Raw genomic sequence first — 21,181 nt, 5'->3', positions numbered from 1 at the left:
ACTAGTTATTATTATTAAGAAATGCCTCAAAGAGCCCAGAGGTTTTTTTTGTGTGTGGGGGGGATTCTTATATCATTTATTACTTTGTCTTTCATTTTTATTTGTTTGTGTTACTTTAGACCCACTCTTTAGCAAACAAATAATTTTAAACAAGAGTCCTCTAAATATATACCAACCTATATTTACTGCCTTACATATCAATTCATTCTCAAAAAGAGATCTATTAAATGACCTCATTGAAAAAAGGAAGTTCTTAAATCAAAGTAAGTTAGGATAAAGGATGTGAAATGGAATCTAAAAGTAAACTGAGAAATACTGCTGGTGCCAAATATTTGATAATGAGAGCAATTCTATTATCACATTAATTCCTGTATTAAATTTTTTTAAAACAATCCTATGCACACACACGCCTCTCTACTAAAGAAAACGTCTGAGTCTTCTAAGCTGAAAGATCATGGACTAAGAAAAACCTATTAATAACCTGGTGTCAAAGATTACTCTAAACAAGTTTAGGAACCATGAATCACTGTTAAATGGCTATGCTATGAAAAGGCTATTCCATTCCCCCCTCTTAAACATGCCAGCAAACTTATTCCTCTCATGAAATGAGTGAATATAGCCATTCAACACTGTGAACACATGTACTCACAGTGATGAGGAGAACCAAGTATAAGCTGAGCGAGGCAGCCATGCCTTCTTTATACAGCTTGCAGTGGGCAAAGTGTGTGTAAACAGTCATCAGGTACACCAGATCTGTGTGGCTGTTAGCAATGAAAGAACAAATTCCACCCCACCCCACTCCACCCCCACGCCCCAGTTACCTAAAAATAAGGATGGGAAGAGAGACCATTTTTTGCTAAAGGTATAGGGAAAGTAGTTTTCAAATTCTTTTTAAGAGGTGTTGCATAGCTCCTAACAGACTCACCTATTTGTATCATACACAATTCTTAATATGGAACTGTGTACCATGTAAAACAAGTAAAAATACCAACACACTACAAATAAAGGAATAAACATACAAATGTTGTATTTATCATTTTGTCTATAAGATCACAAGAAACGAATGAGAAAATGCCCATGGATATAATGAATGAAGCAGAAACAGGCATAATTTTACCATGGGTTTGGCAGTCCTAGGAGTGAATTTCATTCCTGACTCTATACAATAGGTTACTTAGGAAACAACAGCTTTCTTCATGTGGATCATGAGAATAATAACAGGAAACCATTCTATATTAAAATAAGATGGAGGCCTATTCCAAAGCACCTTGCAAAATATGGTGTGTCAATGTAAGGACATATCAACTATGCAAAGCTTGAATTCCTTCTACAATACCTAAGTGGTCACCTAGCCTATGCCAATAAGTATCCAGAGACAGGAAGCTTGCTATCTCCCAAGAAAGCCAACTTCCACTTATTATTTTTCCTAATAAGACGAAATTGGACTCCCTGCTTTACTTCCACTCATAGGTCTTAATTCTATCTCCTGCCACCGTCTGGAACTTTTCCTTTCCTCATATTAGATGATCCCCTAAAAACATTTTACTCAAGAGCTCTAGGGCTTCCCTTCTTCCTACAAAGTTACACTGCTCAAATTTTGTTCTTTCTACACCTCACATCTCTAGTTCATTCAATTATTCCTCATGGGCAGAGTTCTGAATTTCTGTGCCAGCCTGGTCACTTCTCTCACGACACACTCTAGTTTTTTAACAACCTCAAGTATGGACTTGTCTACACAGAGCAGAAGATGATCACTTTGAATTTAATTAGTGTATTTCTACCATTGCAACCCAGGCTTTCAACAGTCTTTCTGGGTGTTTTATTACATGGTCTATTCTCAGGGGATACACATGTGGTTTCTAAGCCACTTCTACCTCAGTTGGTACATAGATAGTCCTTTCTTACTCTCTTTATTGAGTTATAATTGACATACAACAAACCACACATATTTAAAGCGTACAATTTGATAAGTTTGGACTTCTGTATATACCCACGAAACCATCAAGATAGTGAACATGTCCATCACCACCAGGATTCCTCAGGCCCGTCTGCAGTTCCCTCACTCCACCAGCCCCACTCTAACCCTCCACATCCCCTCCAATCCCAAAGCAATCACTGATCTGTTTTTTGTCATTATGGATTAGTTTCATTTTCTAGGGTTTTGTATAAATAGAATCATACATTATGTACTCTTTATAGTCTGGCTTCTTTCACTCAACATAATTATTTTGAGATTCATTCATGTTGTTGTATATAGCAATAGTTTATTCTTTTTACTGCTGAGTAGTATTCCATTCTATGGATGTGCCACAACTGGTTTATCCATGCACCTGGGCTATTTCTCGTTTTGGACTATTACAAATAAAGCTGCTATGAACATTTATGAACAAGTCTTTGTATGGACATATATTCTTGTTCTCTTGGGTAAATACCTAGGAATGGAATGGCTGATATAAGTTTAGCGTTCTAAGAAGATGCCAAACTATTTTCCAAAGTGGTTGTATCATCTTATATTCCCACGAACAGTTCCAGTTGCTCTGCATCATCACCAACATTTGGTATAGTCAGGATTTTATTATATATTATTTATTATTATTATATTATGTAATATATTTTATTATAGCCATTCTAACAGGTATGTAGTGGTATGTCATCATGGTCTTACTCTGCAATTCCCTAATGAGTAGCATCTTTTCAAGTGCTTATCAGAAATCTGCATATCTTCCTTGGTGAAGTGTATATTCAAATTTCTTGCCCACTTTTTACTGACTTGTTCGTTTTCTTATTGTTACGTTTTGAGAGTTCTTTATATATTCTGGGTGCAACTTTTTATCAGATACATGCTTTGTAAAGATTTTCTCTCAAAGTCTGTCATTTGTCTTTTCATTCTCATAAGTGTCTTTTAAGGAGCAGAAGGTTTTAGTTTTGATGAATTCCAATTTATCAATTTTTTTTTATAGGGTATGTTTTTGGCGTCATATCTAAGAATTCTTTGCCTAGCCCAAGGTCACAAAGATTTTCTCCTGTGTTTTTCTAGAAGCTTTATAATTTTAGGCTTTACATTTAATTGTGTGATCCATTTTGAGTTAATTTTTGTATACGGCATGAGGTATGGGTCCAACTTTTTTTTGCAAATGTGGCTATCAAATTGTTTTAGCACCAATTGTTGAAACAACTATCCTTTCTCCATTGAACTGCGCTTGCTCCTTTGTCAAAAATTTTCCACACATGTGTAGGTTTATTTCTGGATTCTCTATTCTGTTCCACTGATCTATTTGTTTGTCTTTATATCGATATCACAGTTTTGATTACCGTAGCTTCATTAATTCTTAAAATCAGTGAGCTCTCCAACTTGTTTTTGTTTCAAGTTGTTTTGATTATTCTAGGTCTTTTACAATTCTATACGAATTTTAGAACCAGATTGTTGATTTCCATAAAAAAGCCTGCTAGGAGTACAATGAGATCAATTTGGGGAGCACTGGCATTTTAACAACATTGTCTTCCACCCCATCACCAAGGTACATCTCCCACTTATCTAGGCCTTTCACCTCCTAGCAATATTGTGTAGTTTTCAGCGTACAGATTCTTCACTTCTTTTGTCAGATTATCCCTAAATGTTTCATTTTTTTTTTAGTGCTATTCCAAATGGTATTTTTTAATTTCAATTTCTGGTTTTTCATCGCTACTATATAGAAATACAATTGCTCTTTGTATATTGATGTAACCTGTGACCTTACTAAACTCATGTATTAGTTCTACTAGCTTTTTCATAGTTTCCTTCAGCTTTTCTATGTAGATGATCACGTCATCCACAAATACAGTTTTACTTCTTTCTTTCCACGCCTGTTATTTCTTTTTCTTGCCTGACTACACAGGCTAGAACCTCCAAGTACAATGCTGAATAGAAGTGGTGAAGGTGGACATCCCTGTCTTATTCTTGATCTTAGAGACAAATGATTCCACCTTTCACCATTATGTATAATGCTAGCAGTAGGGATTTTGTAGATGCCCTTTATTGGGTTGAGGAAGTTCTCTTCTCTCTCTCTTTTTCTTTTTGGTGAGGAAGATTGGCCCTGAGCTAACATCATTGCCCATCTTCCTCCACTTTGTATGTGGGACACCACCACAGCGTGGCTTGATGAGTGGTGTGTGGGTCCGTGGCCGGGATCCGAACCCACGAACCCCAGGCCACCAAAGCGGAGTGTGCAAACTTAACTACTATGCAACCAGGCCGACCCCATGAAGTCCTCTTCTATTCCTAGTTTACTGAAAGTTTTTACCAGAAATGGAGGCTTTTTTTTTTTTTTTCTTTTCATCTACTGACACACAGCTTGTCAATACAGTGAATTACACTGATCACTTTTTGAATGTTAAACTAGCCCTGCATGCTGGGACTAAACTCCATGTGCTCATGATGTATTATCCTACTGTTGTAAGATTCAATTTGCTAAATTTTGTTTAGAATTTTCGTATCTACGTTGATGAGGGATACTACTCTGCAGTTTTCTAATAATGTCTTTGGTTTTGGTATCAGGATAATCGTGGTCTCATAGAATGAGTTAAGAACTATTCCTTCCTCTTAAATAGCCTGGAAAAGTTTGTGTTATTTTTTTCCTTAAATGTTTGGTAGAAATCTCCAGTGAAGCCATCTGTGCCTAGGTTTTTCTTTGTGGGAAGATTATTAACTAAATTTGGAATTATCATAATAGATACAGGGCTATTAATGTTATCTATTTTTTTTCTTGAGTAAGCTCGGGCAATTTGTGTCTTTCAAGGAATTTGCCCAAAAATTTGCCCAAATTTATTGGTATAAAGTTGTTCATAATATTCTCTTATGACCCTTTTAATATATGTGGAATCTGTAGTGATGTCAACTCTATTATTCTAGATTTTAGTAATTTGTCTTTTCTCCTTTTCTTCTGATCACAGTCTTAGCTAGAGTTTATTGATTTTATTCATCTTCTCAAAGAACCAGTTTTTGGTTTTATTATTTGCTTCTGGTTTTTATTTAACTGATTTCTGGCTTTGATTTTTCTTTCTTTCTTTTCTCCTTACTTTGTGTTTAATTTTGCTCTTCTTTTTCTAGTTTCTTAAGGTGGAAGCTGAGACCTTTCTTCTTTCCTAACGTAAGCGTTTAGTACCATAAAATTCCCCCGAGTAACGCGTGTGCAACATCTCACTAATTCTGATATGTTGTATTTTCATTTTTATTCCACTCAAATAACTTTCTAATTTCTTCTTTGATCCATGAGTTACTCAGAAGTATGGTATTTCATTTCCAAATATTTTAGAATTTTTCCAAGGCTCTTTAATGTTACTGATGTCTAACAATTCTATTGTAGTCATATAATATATGTTACATCAATTTATGTTTTTAAATGTATTGAAACTTCTTTTAAGGCTCAGAATATGTCTACAGTTACCAAAAATGTTCCATGTGTACTTCAAAAGGGTGTAGGAATGTTCTGCTCTTGTTGGGTGAAGTGTTCCATAAATGTCAATCAGGTCAAGTTGGTTGACAGCATCATTCTGTTCTACCAGAAAATTCTTGCTGATTTTCTGTTTACTTGTTCTAGCAATTATTGAGAGTGGGGTACTGAAATCTCCAACTATAATTGTGGATTTGATTGTTTCTTCTTGCAGTTTTATCAGTTTTTGCTTTGTTTCATTTTGCTTTATTCTAATGCTCTGTTATTAGGTACGTAAACATTTAGGATTGTTATATCTCTTGGATTAACTGACCTTTATCTTATCATAAAATGATTTTATCCCTGGTAATATTCTTTGCTCTGTGATCTATTTTTGTCTGATAATAGAGCTGCTCCAGCTTTCTTTCAACAAGTGTTAACAGGGTATATATTTTTCCATCCTTTTACTTTTAACCTAATCATGTCTATCTTTAAAGTGCATTTCTTGTAGGTGCATACAGTTAGGACTTTTTCAATCCAATCTGATCATCTGTGCCTTTTAATTGGGATGTTCAGACCATTCATGTTTAATGTGATCAGTGATACGGTACATTTGAGTCTATCATCTTGCTATTTGTTTTCCATTTGTCCCATCTGTTCTTTAATCCTCTTTTCCTCTTTTTCTGCCTTCTTTTGGTTTAATCAAGTATGGTTAGTGATTCTGTTTTATTTTTTCCTTTGGCATCTAGTCTGTTTTTTCAGCTCCTAGTACAGAGAATTTATCCATATTGCATTTTATCAGTTAAAATCACGTCCTTCCTCCCACCCCTACCCCACCACCCCCAGCTAACTGACCCTTCTTTGGTACCCAATTCAGTCACCTACGGAGTTTGCTACCCATCTCCAATTTTTATCATTCATAAACACTGCTAAACAAGCCCTTTAATTCTCCTCATACATATCAATGACAATAAATGTCAAACAGTTTAGAGTTGAGGATAGTATCCTGCAAAAGATCACTGGAACCCTGCCTAGAAACTCAGAGTGATCCAGTCATCAGATACACTGGGTATAATTATTTATCAAATCATGAAAAATGTCCTCTGAGAGGCCAGCCCGGTGGTGTAATGGTTAAATTTGTGTGCTCCACTTCGGTGGCCCAGGGTTCACGGGTTCAGATCCTGGGCGCAGACCTACACAACACTTGTCAAGCCATGCTGTGGTCACGTCCCATATACAAAATGGAGGAAGACTGGCATGGATGTTAGCTCAGGGAGCATCTTCCTCAAGCAAAAACAGGAAGATTGGCAACAGATGTTAGCTCAGGGCCAATCTTCCTCACCAAAAACAAAACAAAACAGTCCTCTGAGCATCCTGAACTACAGGGGAAGATAACTAATGAACACAAAACTATACGTAAGATACTAGGACCAATAGGGGAGATCTCTTGAGAAGGGTCACTTATCTCACTACTTCTGTGGGTGATGGCACTAAAAGGGAATGTGATACTTGGCCACCACCACACAATTCAGGGGATACCTGGTTATGATATCCTCTTATTAGTCACAAACTCACATACAAATTGTTACAATACTCTGAGTAATACTGTTTTATCCTATTCAGTAGAAATTAAAGAGTTCAGAACAGTGACAAGGTGACAGTGTTGCATGTTAACTCTGGCCTGTATTCTATTTTCAATAAATGCAAATAGTTAACTGAGCTCTGTCTTTGGGAGGCTCATATCTAATGAGGAAGAAATTGTACACAAACATCAATAAGTACTATATTAAAGATTTCTTTCTTAAGCGCTACTCAGAAAAACAGAGCAAGATCGGGAAAACAGGTACGCCAGAGGGCACCGTTGCATTTTAAATATGGGGTTGGGTAAAAAGTGACATTTGGGCAAAGACTTGAAGGTGATAAGAGAGTAAGCCAAGCAGAGAGCTGGGGGAAGAACATTCTAGGCAAAGGGAACAGCCAAATGCAAAGGCTTAAAGACTGGAGTACATGAGGAAAGGAAGCCAGTATGGGGACAGTACTAGGAGAAGAGACCATTGAGGTCAGGGGCCTGACTGTCCAGGGCAAGGGTCAGCATTTATTTTTCTGTAAAAGGACAGACAGTAAATATTTTAAGTTTTGCAGGCCACATAAGGTCTCTGTTGCATATTCTTCCTTGCTTTTTAAACCAACCCTTTAAAAATGTAAAAACCATTCTGAGCTCATGAGCCTTACAAAAACAGGCCTAGGCAGGATTTGGCCTGTAGAACTTAGTTCAGGCCCTTGTAAGGACTTTGACTTTTACTCTAAGGGAAATGTTATTTGACTCATGTTTTGAAAGAATCACTATGGTTGTAGGGAGGCAAGGCAGACCAATTTAGAAGGACACTGCAGTAATCCAGAGCAGAGATGAAGGTAGCTCATTCTAGGGTGGTAACTAGGAAAATGGGCAGAAGTTGTTAGATTCTAGCTTGAAAAAGAAATTTTTTTTCCAGATAAAGTAGATGGATTTGCTCATGAATTGGATTTGGGAAGTGTGAAAGGAGTCATGGATGACTCAAGATTTTTGGCCTGAACAACTAGAAAGATGGAGTTTCATTAAGCATGATTAGGAATTGTGTTTTGCTCCAAAACAAAGTAGAATTCATATTCCCTAAATCTCGCCCCAACTTTGCAGCTATTTTATTTATTCTTCCAGAACTTCAGAATCGTTTTTTGTCAAGTCATAAGAAGATCCTGCTGTGATTTAAATGGAATTGCTTTAAGATTAAAAATTAATTTGAGAAGAAATGGCATCTTAGCTATATTCCATCCAATAACATGGACCAAGTATTCTTTTGTGCCTCTGAGTAAGGTTTTACAGTTTTCTTCATATAGGTTCTGCATACTTCCTGATCAAAGTTATTCCAGACATCTTCTACTTTTTTTGTTGCTATTGTAAATGAAATACTTTTTAAAAAAATTACAACTTCTAGATAGTTTTGATTGGTATTTAGGGAAGCTATGAATTTTCTATTTATTTAGCTGCCCTAGTGAACTCTCATTTTCGCATTGATTCTCTTGAGTTTTGTAAAGATACATGACTATTTCAACACTGTAATTTTCCCTCTTGATTTGCAATAGCTGTATTTTTAATTTCTAAACCACTTCTTTCTGCATTGGCTAGAATTTCCAGGATAATGCTATATAACAAGTCAGAGCCAGCACTCTGGTTTTAATGAGACAACCTTGAAGTTTTAAGTCTTAAGTATGACATCAAAACTGTTTTCCATGGTTTTTAATTTAGTGATTAGATTTTCATCTTTCCATTGTTGTCAGGTCTCACTTCCCTCATCTTTACCATTTGTACTAGTTGCTACCTCCTTTTAAATCTTGCTAAGAAAATGAAACAGAAATTTCAGGCTTTTCCTCTCTATTCTTAATCTATTTCAGAATAATTTGCATGGATTACTCTTCAGAGTTGTCCCCTTCTTTTGAAATGAAAGTTATTTTTCATAAATTCAACTATCTTTCTTTGCTTTGTTTACCCTAACAGCAGGAGGTCTCTTCTTGCTTAGGTTTAGAGCAGCAGTTCTCAACCCCGGTGTTACTGACATTTGGGGTCAGATAATTCTTTGTTGTAGGAGGCTCTCTCATGTTTAGCAGCATCTCTGGCCTCTACTAGAGGTCAGTAGCAGCCCTCCCTCCAGTGTTATAACCAACAAAGTCTCCAGACATTGCTAAATGTCTCCGTGGAGGGCAAAACTGTCTCTGGTTGAAATCAAGTAGATGATGTGGATTCCATCAGACACTAAACTTGTTTTCTATCATTAGAGGACTCCAATGCCACCTCCTCAATAAGGCTTCCCCATAGAACCCATCTAAATTAGGACACTCCCCTACCTGATGCCTCCTACACATACACCTTCCATTGGCTATCACAGTAGATTTCAGAAAGTGTGGACCCCTTGGGGTCCCTCGAGACGCTTTCAAGGGGTCCATGAGGTCAAAGCTGTTTTCATTTTAATACTAACACATTAATTGCCTTTTTCCACTGTATTGCCATTTGCACTGATGGTGCTGACCCCTTAGCCTGAGTAGAGGCAGTGGCACCAAACCGGGTATTATTAGCCATTGTTGTAATCTTCATTACCATAAACTCACTTAAAAAAAAAAAAAAAGCTAGCCAGTTTCACTTAAGAATGTCACGAGGAAGCAGAAAAAATATTCTTTAAAAAAATATTTATTAAATTTTGATCTTTAAAATGTCAAAAAGATAATACACATCTTTTAAACATTTGGTGTGATAAACAGGAAATACACATAAAACACCTTCTGCCCCTTACTGAAATACGATTGGCTGACTTAAGGAAAAGTACTTGTATGATTGTTTGAGCTATGAGCTCAACAAGCTGCTTTTTTATGGAACATCATTTCTGCTTGAAAGAAAAACTGATAAATTATTCAGGCTTGGATATTTGGCAGACATTTTCTCGAAAATGAATGAAGTGAACCTGTCACTTTAAGGAAAACAACTAACAGTATTTGTTGCCAAATGTGAATTTTGAAATTTAAATACAACATGAATAAGTTTGACCACTTCCCGATGTTTAGATTTTTCTGACGAGATCAGTGGTGATATTTAAAGATGTGAATTTTCAATACTGTGTCAACATGTGCAAGATGTATATAAATCAGTGATCCAATACTTTCTAAATGGCCAATGCATGTTTCAAAATCATACATGGATAAAAGATCCTTTCAAAGTGCAGAGTATGAAAAGTTCATTCATATAGTTTCAGACTGTATTACAACCAAGAAAATATCAACTGTCATATTTTTGTGTGATATCAAAAAATATTCAAAATTATCTGAAAGGCTATTAAAATACTCCTCTCTTTTCCAACTGTACATCTGTATCAGGTCAGATTTTCTTTATATACTTTAACCAAAATAACATATGACTGCAGATTGAATGCAAACGCAGATATGAAAATCCAGCTGTCTTCTGTTAAGCTAGACATTTTTAAAAGAAGTTTCATCATATTATTAACATTAACCTACATCGCTTACTACAAGTATGCAAGAAACTGTCTAGAATTTCCACGGAAGATCTAAAGTAAAGTCGAATTACAGAAAATTTTTACTAATTGTAGACTGCTTCCAATGACAGAAAGATATAGCAACTCAATAGCCTGTAATTACAAATCTTAACCCCATGAGTGAAATTCTTTTCCTTGCAAGAACACAGGTAAACCGCAAAGTCTTAGACTTAAAAAGATGGTAGCAGTTAAGCAGTCTAACCTTCAACCCAAAATAGAAAACAAGCTCCTAAAAGAAAAGATAGGGAGGAAAATGCCACTCTAATCAAACACTCATTTAACAAATAGCAAGCATCCAGCCTATGGGAGTCAGGTACTGTGGAGAAAACAGGTGGGCCAGAAATGATACATGGGTCAAAGAGCTCATGGTCTAGTAAGGGAGACAAAAATACAACACAAAATACAACATAAAATCAGGCTGAAGATGGTGGCAGTCCTGGCATTTCCAAGGGAGGTGGACAAATGGTAGAGATTTATTTTAGGGGGCAAGGGTGGGGCAGGAGAGGGAGTATTCTGGGGAGCCATCTAGGAAAAAGAAATGCATAGTGTGGTTCTGAAAGATGAATGGGGGCTGAGGTGGAAATGGAGTGGGGGAGAATAACACAAAGTCATTAAAAATAGTACAAATAGCTGATTATTTCCTTTAGTTGCTTTCAATGAACAGAGGCAGGTTGAGATTGCTAACGCATACAGAATAAGGGAGAGAGGGGTTGAAATTCATCTACAGAAGCAGAGACCAGGTCACAAAAGGTCTTGTGTGCCACGAGAGGAGTCTGCACTGAAGCTTGAAGGCAGGGGAGATATTTTAGAAAGAGCACTAAGGAGGCTACTGCTAAGGTCCAGAAGAAAGGTCATGAGGATCTTCCTCAAGTAGGAATGGAAGTCATGGTCAATTCATAAACCCCTTAGGAAGTAGAAGTTCATACTATTTAGTGAAAGATGGTGTTTTAGAGAAGAGAGGGGCGAGAGATTGGGATGAAAGTCAGGTTTTGGACAGTGGTGATTGCGTAGAGAGAGATGCTCATCATGGATACAGGGACCACAGAAAGAAAACCAGGAGAGCTATCTCCTCAGGAAGACTCCCAGTGGAAACACTGATTTGAGGAATCGACAAACCACTTCAGCAATGAAAAAAAACACAAAATGTAAATAAACTTGAAAACCTCAAATGAAAAACTGAGAAAAAAGTTAGAAATATATTTGTTAGATGGTAGTACAGGAGAAAACAAGGTATGCAAGCAGCAGCAAACGCCACTTTAGGACTATCTTTTAAAACCCCCAAATAAACCCAAATTGGGAGTTACTGATTTTTAAAAATCACCTCATAATTTGTCTTACATTTCCCTCCTAATCAAAAGATTCAAAATATAAAATAAAGCCAAATACATACCTTTTCTGCTTTTTTGTCAGAAATGTCTTGCTTTTCAAGAACGGCCATGCTCTCCTTCAGGTTCTTCACAATGTCTGCTGGCGATTTGTGAGACTTCCCGAATGGGAACGGCATGGCGGCAGCGACAGACGCCTCGCTGGGCTCTGCCTGCTTTACCTGAGGACACAGCACAAGACACCAGTAAGAAAAAGCGGAGTCAACAGAAGACATACTTTCTAATTCCTAATCTGAGAAGAAAACCAGTATTTGAGAAAGTCATTTTACAAGACTTTTAAAATCAGTAGGAACTGGGAAACGCACAAATATGAGAGAAATGATAATACAGAGATGTATCTTAGAATTACAGAACACTTCGTACTTTTCAAAACGTCTTTTTTATCACATCCTCTCCTAACCACCCATTTGAGGAGGAACATGCTGGTGCTGATGATGTAGGCGGCAGCAGCTACCACTCACAGGCAACTAGTACTGCCAAGCCCCAGGCTAAGCATCATCTCGTGGGATCTTTTCAACCATTCCCTGAGGGACATTATTACTCCCATTTACAGGAGAATTTTAATGAGGTTAAGAAACGGCTCAAGGTATGAAGTGCTAAAACTGGCTCAGGTCTGTCTTGATCCAAAGTGTCCTTAATCACCACAAGGCACCTCCAATTAATAGATATTTCTATTTCACAGTTGAGAAAACTGAAGCAAAAGTCACGTCAGGAGCTTAGCTAACAAACGTCACTAGCAGTCCACTATCTAAGTCTCTCCAAATGCTCCTTTTCCAGTGTTCTTGCTGCTTCCTCCTAAGCACCCCAGTAGGCACACACTTCCTCGGCACAGCCATCTTCCTCTTCAGTCAGTCAGAGGGTCTCAGAACTGAAAAGAACCTTGGACGGAGCCTTGGGCAAATCTCCCATCAGATCCTCCCATCCCCTCAGTGACAGTTTCACTGTGTGCTCTTTCTGCCTGGATGTGACTATCTCCTACAAAGGAGCTCACTGGAGAAAACCCTGGGGATAACGAACTTCTGAAAGTTCTTAATTTTTTACAGGTAGCAGAAAACGACATTTCAACCACATAAACCGCAATCTTACATCATGCAAAAGGAGGACATCAACTATTCCAAGAAGTCACCATGAAAAAAACAAAGCTAACAGGACAAGCAATGGAAGTAACTTGGGAACATGCCGGAAGTTCTAATTTCTTTCACTAAATAAACTAAAAGAAGTTACACTTGTAGGCACTAAACAACCTCATATGACACCAAAAGATAACACTTTTGAGAAGAACCTTATGGATCACTTAGATCGGTGGTTTTCGAACAGTCAACTTCCCAACTCCTACCTTTAACTGCCCCTGGCACCTACTCCCCACCTCCGCCAAAGCAGGGAGAGGTGGGTCTCAGATATCCCAACCCTACTTTGTCTTCTCCACATCATCATAAAACATCTCCACCACACAGCATCATAACACTTCTTTTGAACTTTGCCTAAGACCTCATTTGAAAAATTTATGTGAATGTTTTTTCTCTAAAGTTTGAGATACAGTGATCTGCATATCTCTTTACAAATAAACACTGAGGGGAAAAGAGCACGCAAATGAATGCTAATGCTAAGCCTACAACTAAATCATGAACAAGTGTGTTATTTCTTGGCACGTTTTGATATGAACAGCTCTGACCAATCTCTAGACCCAAATATCACCTATATAGCTCACCTTCTCTCAGCTTGAAATCTTTTTTGATCAAATTAAAACCACATCTTCATTAATCAAAGGAAAATGTCCTCAAACACAGGTTGTCAAAATTCAAAGATGCATAAATTTACTTCTAAATATCCTTTCCATGACAAGAAGTTTTGATCAACCACAGGTGATTTACCTCCAAGTGGTGTTACACCATCTCTCTGATTACCTGGCTAGATGGAACACAAATCCTGGATCATTCTTTTCCATTACTTTTTCCTTTTTAATCTATTTTTTTTGAGGGAAGTGCAGGGCAATGCAGGTTGCTTCTCCATAAACAGAGTGGACTCACACTGAGAATAAATCCTCTGAAATATAATCTTTCCTATTTGTACTCTGCAAATAATAGCAGTGATGCTACAAGTCACTGCTGGGTGGAGGGTGGGAATGTAATGGTATTTTGCAGGAAGTGTTATGGTGCTATGCAACAGAGATATTTTCAGCTCTGGCTCAACAGTGGAAGAAGTGACTCTCCAGGGCAAAAGGGGTTTAAAAAAGTCCTGCCACACACCAAATACTGGTCACAGCAGAAAGAGTATAGCTGTCAAAGAGAACACATATGTGAAATGCCTCTGCAAGGGAAAGGGGAAGCATGACACAACCATTCCTCTTTATTAGTACACAAGGCAGCCAAGATTCTGCAGAACATATAAACTATTAAGACTGTACTTTGAGGAAATACAGTTAGCAACAAGTACCCAAAACAAGAAGTGGACACTCCTCAGCAGGATCCAATTACAGTGGTGAAGCTATTCATGACATGCTCATATTTTCTCCTCCCCACCCTCCCTCCCTCTCTCTCTCACACACACACTTTATGTATTCTTTTATGATTTATTGTTTTTAAAATGCAGAGTATAATCATTAAGTAAAAGAATAAGTACTATATAAATAACTTTATTATAAAACTTATAAGAATTATCTAGTTCTTATTTTAAAGTATGAGTGCAGTAATTAAACAAATCCTTTTATTTCCTTCATGTACATCCTCAGATTCACTAATTCTTATGCAACACAACCCTCCAAGATTTTGGGGGGCAAAAACAAAGAAATCACAGCCCTTAAAACTTTTGCATTAGAATTTCTGTTTCTTATGTCTAAGTTTGCTACATATTAAGCTTAAATATCTTATACTAATGATATAGTGTATGCCACTCAGTGATCCAACTTTTTAAAATAATTGAAAACAGAGAAAAGTTTAAAATTCATGAATGGCTTCTAAGTGATGACAAAGTAGGTAGACAATACATACGCCTAGAACATTGCTGAAAGGGTAAGAAGAGTAATGCTTTAAGAAATAAAGTTCTTAATAAACATGTTAGATTAATATGCATAGAGCTACTAAGTATTTATTGTGTTACTGAATTTACAACCAGTACAATAAAGAAAACAAAAGCAGCTATTGAGGCTAATGTTACAAGTAATATGGTGAAATCATGGATGTGTCACGTAAGCATGTTCATTAAAGATGTGGAGAAAGATTCCAGAACAATCAGTCAAGACTTGAAGGGTGCTGCCTCCAGAGAGCAGGAAAAAGGTGGGGGCGCTGGTATTTTTTCTTATAAGCCCTTTTTGTAACTATTTGCTTCCTTCAATTATACACTTGTATAATTTTGATATACATAAGAACTGAGTTTAGAGAAATCAATGGATGATATAAAACAATCTATCTTTAATACATAAAAAGTACTACCCATAAAACATTTGAATGGAAGGCTAAATGACAGAGAAAAGTAAGGCTGCCAATTTACTAATTTTACTTTGAAAGTTAGAGCCAACCGAACCAGCAGTTTTTCAAACTTTGATCATGATTTACAACAAACAACTTAATGTTACACACACGTGCATGCACACATACACACACACAAGGGTAAAAATTTCTATTTTATTCAATTCTTTTTTTTTTTTTTTTTTTGTGAGCAGGACCAGCCCTGAGCTAACATCCAATGCCAATCCTCCTCTTTTTTTGCTGAGGAAGACTGGCCCTGGGCTAACATCCGTGCCCATCTTCCTCCACTTTATATGGGATGCCGCCACAGCATGGCTTAACAAGCAGTGCGTCGGTGCACACCCGGGATCCGAACCGGTGAACCCCGGGCCGCCACAGCGGAACGTGTGCACTTAACCGCTTGCGCCACCGGGCCGGCCCCTCAATTCTTTTTTTTTTTAAATGATCAAACAGCACTTTTCCAAGAATTATAGAGTTGTTTACTATCAAGAAACCTAAACATTTTATACATCAAATCCATAGGAAACTTTAGGAAATATATGGTCATCTCAATAGAATTGATGATTGTGTTCTGGATCTATTTTTTAAAAAATACGGGTGACTAAACAGATTTCATGAATCACTAAATGATTTTAGTGATAATAAAGAGGAACAAGAAGATTTAGAACCAAATACAAACTTAGTTTTAAAAAGAGTTGAGCTTCATGCTTCAACTCTTGCTTCAGTCTCCTTACTTCAATCCTTACAAAAAATGAAAGTTAATCCCTTCACAGAACAACACATGACCTTCCAACAAGGCTCAAATGCTCACAGCAAAGGCATCACTAACTCTTCAGCCCCCACGCTTTCTCCCTGGAGTGGAGACGGTGTCTTCAAAAGGGCCTGGTCCACCATCCAGCGGTACCATTCAAAGTGCTCTGACCCTGAAGGACGTGAAACACATAGGCATATATCTGAGCTTTGGAAATGACAATCCCAAGAGTACGGAGAAGCCCAAGCTGGAGGCAGCAACGGTTAAACACAGGTTAAGATGGTTAAAAGACAACTTTCACCATAACAATCTGCTTGCCTTTCTCATTTTCCCCTTGCCTCCTTTATCAGCAGCAGTATTTCGTTAGAAGTATCTGGCGGAATTTTAGGGAACAATAAGAAGAATCGACTGACTAAGGCCCTTCAGTAACTTTCCATTGCCCTTATTATAATAAAATCCGAACTCCTCACCATGGCGCTCTAGGCTTTACTCACCTCTAACTCACAGCCTGGCACTCTGGCCTTTATCACAGAGGTCCAGCCCCACTGATGTCCCTTCTGTTCCCTGAATACGCCAACTGCCTCTAAGCCAGAGTACCACATTTGCAAATATGGTAAAAATCTCAGTGTGTAAATCTAGACGGTGGGAATATGGGTTTTCATTGTTACTCAACTTTTCTGTATGTTCAGAATTTTTCTTAATAGTGTTTTAAAACTGCCTAATCTATGTTTTGGACATAACTGGAGTTCATGAAGGAAAATGGACAAAAATGCACATTATAATTGAAAAAATTCATTTAGCTTTCAAATACAACTAATTTCCCTCTGTCCCTTCAAAAAAAAAAAAATTGGTTCATAATAAACTTCAGCAGGATTCCTTGGGCTGAACCAAAATTATTAACACAATTGGGATAAAGCCAGCCACTGTCAGGATTCTAAGGAGGGCTGTGGAAACCCACACCTACCATCTCTCAAACTGGGCGTAAGCCTGCTCCTGATGGTAATTAGTGATGTATGCTTGAATCCCAAAGATAAAGAAGACTTGGAGGGGAAATTTAACTGGAAAATTTGGGGGGCTGGTGGAAGGGGAGAAGCAGAGAATAATTTAACATCCTACTCTCATATTAAAATTAACATTTATGGGGCTGGCCTGGTGGCGCAAGCAGTTAAGCGCGCGCACTCTGCTGCAGCGGCCCGGGGTTCACTGGTTTGGATCCCGGGCGCACACCAACATACCGCTTGTCAGGCCATGCTGTGGCGGCGTCCCATATAAAGTGGAGGAAGATGGGCATGGATGTTAGCCCAGGGCCAGTCTTCCTCAGCAAAAAGAGGAGGATTGGCAGATGTTAGCTCAGGGCTGATCTTCCTCACAAAATAAATAAATAAATAAACAAAATTAACATTTATGGGATTGCGTGCTAAATTTTGCATGAACATTTAGCACTCTACACCCCCTTAGCTTTCATGCATTGCTCTCCCCTGTTTTCCTGTCTCTCCAAATGCCCTTTCTTTCTGCATTTAATTCAATGGCTCATCTTTACTCCAATGTTGATGTCCTTAAGGTTCCATCCTTGGCTGTCTTCTTCCCCTATATTCTCTCTGAGTGATCTCATCTACCCATGATTTCAACAACCTGAAATCTATCTCCTGCCCCAATCATTCGGTCTACATGTCCAACTGCTACTCCCTATAGATACTCTCCAGACAACTCAAACTTCATCCCCAAGTCCTGCTTCTTTTTCTAAGTTCCCTTTCATGATGAATGGATCCATTGTCAACCAATCACAAAACATGGTCACCATACCAGACTCTTTCCACTCCTTAACTCTTCCATATACACTCGGTTCACAGTTTCAGTCAATTCTATTTTCTGAATTTCTCTATCCCTACAGACACCAAGTGAAGACCTTCACTATTCTCCACATAGGGCAGAAGTTGTCAATGGAGCCAATATCACTCCTAGGGGATGTTTTGGAAAATTTGGTTGTTGCAATGATTGGGACATTTATTAACCACTGGAATCATTAAGAAAAAAAAAAAAAAAGAAGCACTGCTTTTTGTGCTGTTGTTTACATAAGCATAGCCTTCTGCTAGCTTCTGTATCTTTGTGGCCCGGGGGCGGGGGGGGGGGGAGGTGTCAGAATAAAGAAAATCTATCTATTCCTGCATCTAAGTCCACCACTGAGAGTTAAACTTCTAGCTTTTAAAAAATGATTATGCTGTTCATTGTGCAAAATTCAAACTTTAATGGGACTACATAAGGTAGAAAGTGAAAATCACCCACAAAGCCTGTAGAGACAGCTGGTATTAACAGTTTAGTATACATTCTCCTTTTCATCACTTGCTCTATATTTGTGGTCTTTTGCACAGGGAGCCAACTCTCTTCTCTGAAACAGATGGAGACCAACTGATACTAGAAATGGTCACTTCCATCTTATAAAGCACAAAAACTTCAAATCACTGCTCTGTTACATCATTAAAGTTAGGACTGTTGGTACTGCCCTTCTTAGACAATGTGACTGCTTTTGGCTTGTGCGATATACTCCTAACTATAACTAACTCTATTCACCTATGTATTGACAAATCCTGGAAAGTAGTCAAATGGTCCATAAGCCACTCATTAGGACATTCAGTCACTCAAATACCAACTGCACACTCACTATATGCCACAAACTTAAGCCATCAAGAGCGCCTGCTCTCAAGAAGACAACATTCTGGTGTGTACGGATGTGGGTGTGTGTTTAAAGATAATAATGAAAAGCTGCTGAATGACAACACATTCCTAGACAGTTGAGTTCATAAGACTCTACACTAACATATCTGTTAGAGCTGACTCATAAACTTGGTGGTCAAATGCAAGAACTGCAAACAAACAGAAAACCCCATACACAACAATAAGATTGTCGCACACAAGGACTATTAAGGTACTTAATCAAGCAATTGTGGCAAGGGTGAAATGTTGTACACACCTGAACACATTTCTTTAGATACCCCGCTCTGACTGCTTCTAGGGTTAACGTTACTTAATTCAAATAAATACTGAATATATACAATATGCCAGATATTGTGTTAGGTGCTACTCTCAATTTAACAGTGCGGAGCAATTATATAAAGCACAGTAGTTAGTTACATGGGCTTTAAAGATAGCCTGGGTTCAAATCCTAACTTCACCATGCCTTAGCCGACTTAAGACTTTTCTAAGCTCCCTTTCCTCATCTCTAAAATGGGAAAAATGATAGCTACCTCACAATGTGGTATAAGAATTAAATAACGTGTTTAAAGTGCTTAGCTCAATATCTGGATGTGGTAAAATCTGAATAAAGAGTAGCAAAGGATAGTTATGTGGGTTTTTTTTTTTTTTTGCTTCTAAAATCTGATTCATGACTACTATTTCCACAACCAAAATGGGAAAAACAGTATCTACACAGACTGGATAGCAATATAAAATGAGTGATCTTAGTTTTCTTTTTAAACCTATATCTAAAAGTTTTGATTCAGCTTTTGGATTTGTAGCTTCTTAGCTACAAATAAGATACAATGACTTAGTTGCATTAAGGTAAACCACCAGCAGTTTGAGAAGGAGCTGAAACTCTGGTTAACTACCAAAGCTACCAAATACACTGCTCCTCATCAACTATGTCAAAACCAAAAGTAAGGGTTCAAGTGCATACAAGACTTTGGAGTGTGTTTTGCCATGAATATATCTTGACCAGACTTTCAGGGGCCAGTGATGTTCTACATTGGATACTATGCAGCAGTCATACTAACACTCTTTTATAGCCTAGCTGGTAAACCAGGTGGTTGGAGTGGTGTACTAGTAGCAGTATTTAAAATAATGTAAGATCTCTGAAGTACTACTACTCTTTACAATTTACAAAGCATCATCACTTCTCTGTTCAATCTCTCCCCTAGTGACTTCTCATTTCACTCAGAACAAAATCCACTCCTGACCATGGCCTACAAGGCTCCTTGTGACCTACTCCTCTCTGTTCTCATCTCTTACATTCAAGGCTTCAGCCACACTCCCCGGTTTGACAGCCCAGGGCCAGGCCTCCCTGGCTAGGCCTAAGTACATTCCCCATACTGTTCACGGAGAGCTCGCAGCTCAAATCACCATGGCTCTCTTCCTCATTTTACTCACACTTCTACTCAAGTGACAACCTGTCGATAGGGTCTTCTCAGACCACTGTTTCCAAAATAGCACCTCTCCTCACTCGCATCTCCTTATCCTGCTTCACTGCTCTTCCAGTACTTATCACCACACCCCGACACATGTTTACCTGCTCCCTTCGCTATTAATATTAATCTAAGTCCCATGAAGACAAGGATTCGTTGGTTTCACTCATTCAGTGCTGTATACCCAGAACCTGGAATAGTGCCTGGCACACAAAGAATATCTGTAGAACGAATGAACTATTTCTTTTGATCTTCAAAGAAACAGTAGAACTCTTTTGATCCTTCATTCCTAAGAGAAGTTTTTTTTCTTTTCTATCGATGAGTAAGCTATGGCTCAAAAATATTGGATGATTTGTTCAAACACCACGAAGCTAGTTAATAAAGTAGAAGAGCTGGGACTTCAAGCAAGGTTTTGACTCCAAATCTTATGCACTATCTATCAGGTTATCCAGTATCTTCCATGTTGCAAAGAATACATTCATTATATATCAGTCTGTTTAAAAATGCTTCTCTCTTAAACCTGCTTCTTTACGATTTATATATCAAGATGGCAACCAAACAGTTATTTAAAACTGGAAAAAGGGGGAAAACAACAAAATCCTCAGACAACATAATTGAACATTATGAAGTCATTTAAAATCAATGCTTCTGAAGATTTCTACTAACACAAAAAAATGCCCACAGTTCCTCTTAAGACACAAAGGTGCGTAAGTATATATTATACTCTCATGTGTGATCTATACATGCAGACACATATGCTAACCAAGAAATAAAATAGCAAAGGTTAATAATGTGGTAGTGAGAATGTGAATTGTATATTAAATTTTTCTTAAAGTTAAGAATTTACAATGTGCATGTAATACTGTTTTTCCTGCTTATGAAAGTGCTATTTAAAAAATTAAGAGAAGATCATTCCCACT

At 37.8% G+C, this 21,181-nt stretch overlaps 1 protein-coding gene across 1 annotated transcript in view; it reads right to left on the bottom strand.

The window, feature by feature from the left end:
* CAB39 (calcium binding protein 39) overlaps positions 1-21,181 on the bottom strand; it is an 88,042-nt gene that overhangs the window by 38,947 nt on the left and 27,914 nt on the right. The window contains exon 2 of the mRNA XM_058533182.1: positions 11,877-12,032. Coding sequence (XP_058389165.1) covers positions 11,877-11,990 — 114 coding nt within the window. The 5' untranslated portion in view covers positions 11,991-12,032. The remainder of the gene's footprint in view (positions 1-11,876; positions 12,033-21,181) is intronic.

This window comes from Diceros bicornis, chromosome 37, assembly GCF_020826845.1.
Source record: "Diceros bicornis minor isolate mBicDic1 chromosome 37, mDicBic1.mat.cur, whole genome shotgun sequence".
Classification (NCBI taxonomy): Eukaryota; Metazoa; Chordata; class Mammalia; order Perissodactyla; family Rhinocerotidae; genus Diceros; species Diceros bicornis.
Note: the sequence above shows the minus strand (reverse complement) of the source record. Positions and strands in the feature narration are given on the sequence as shown.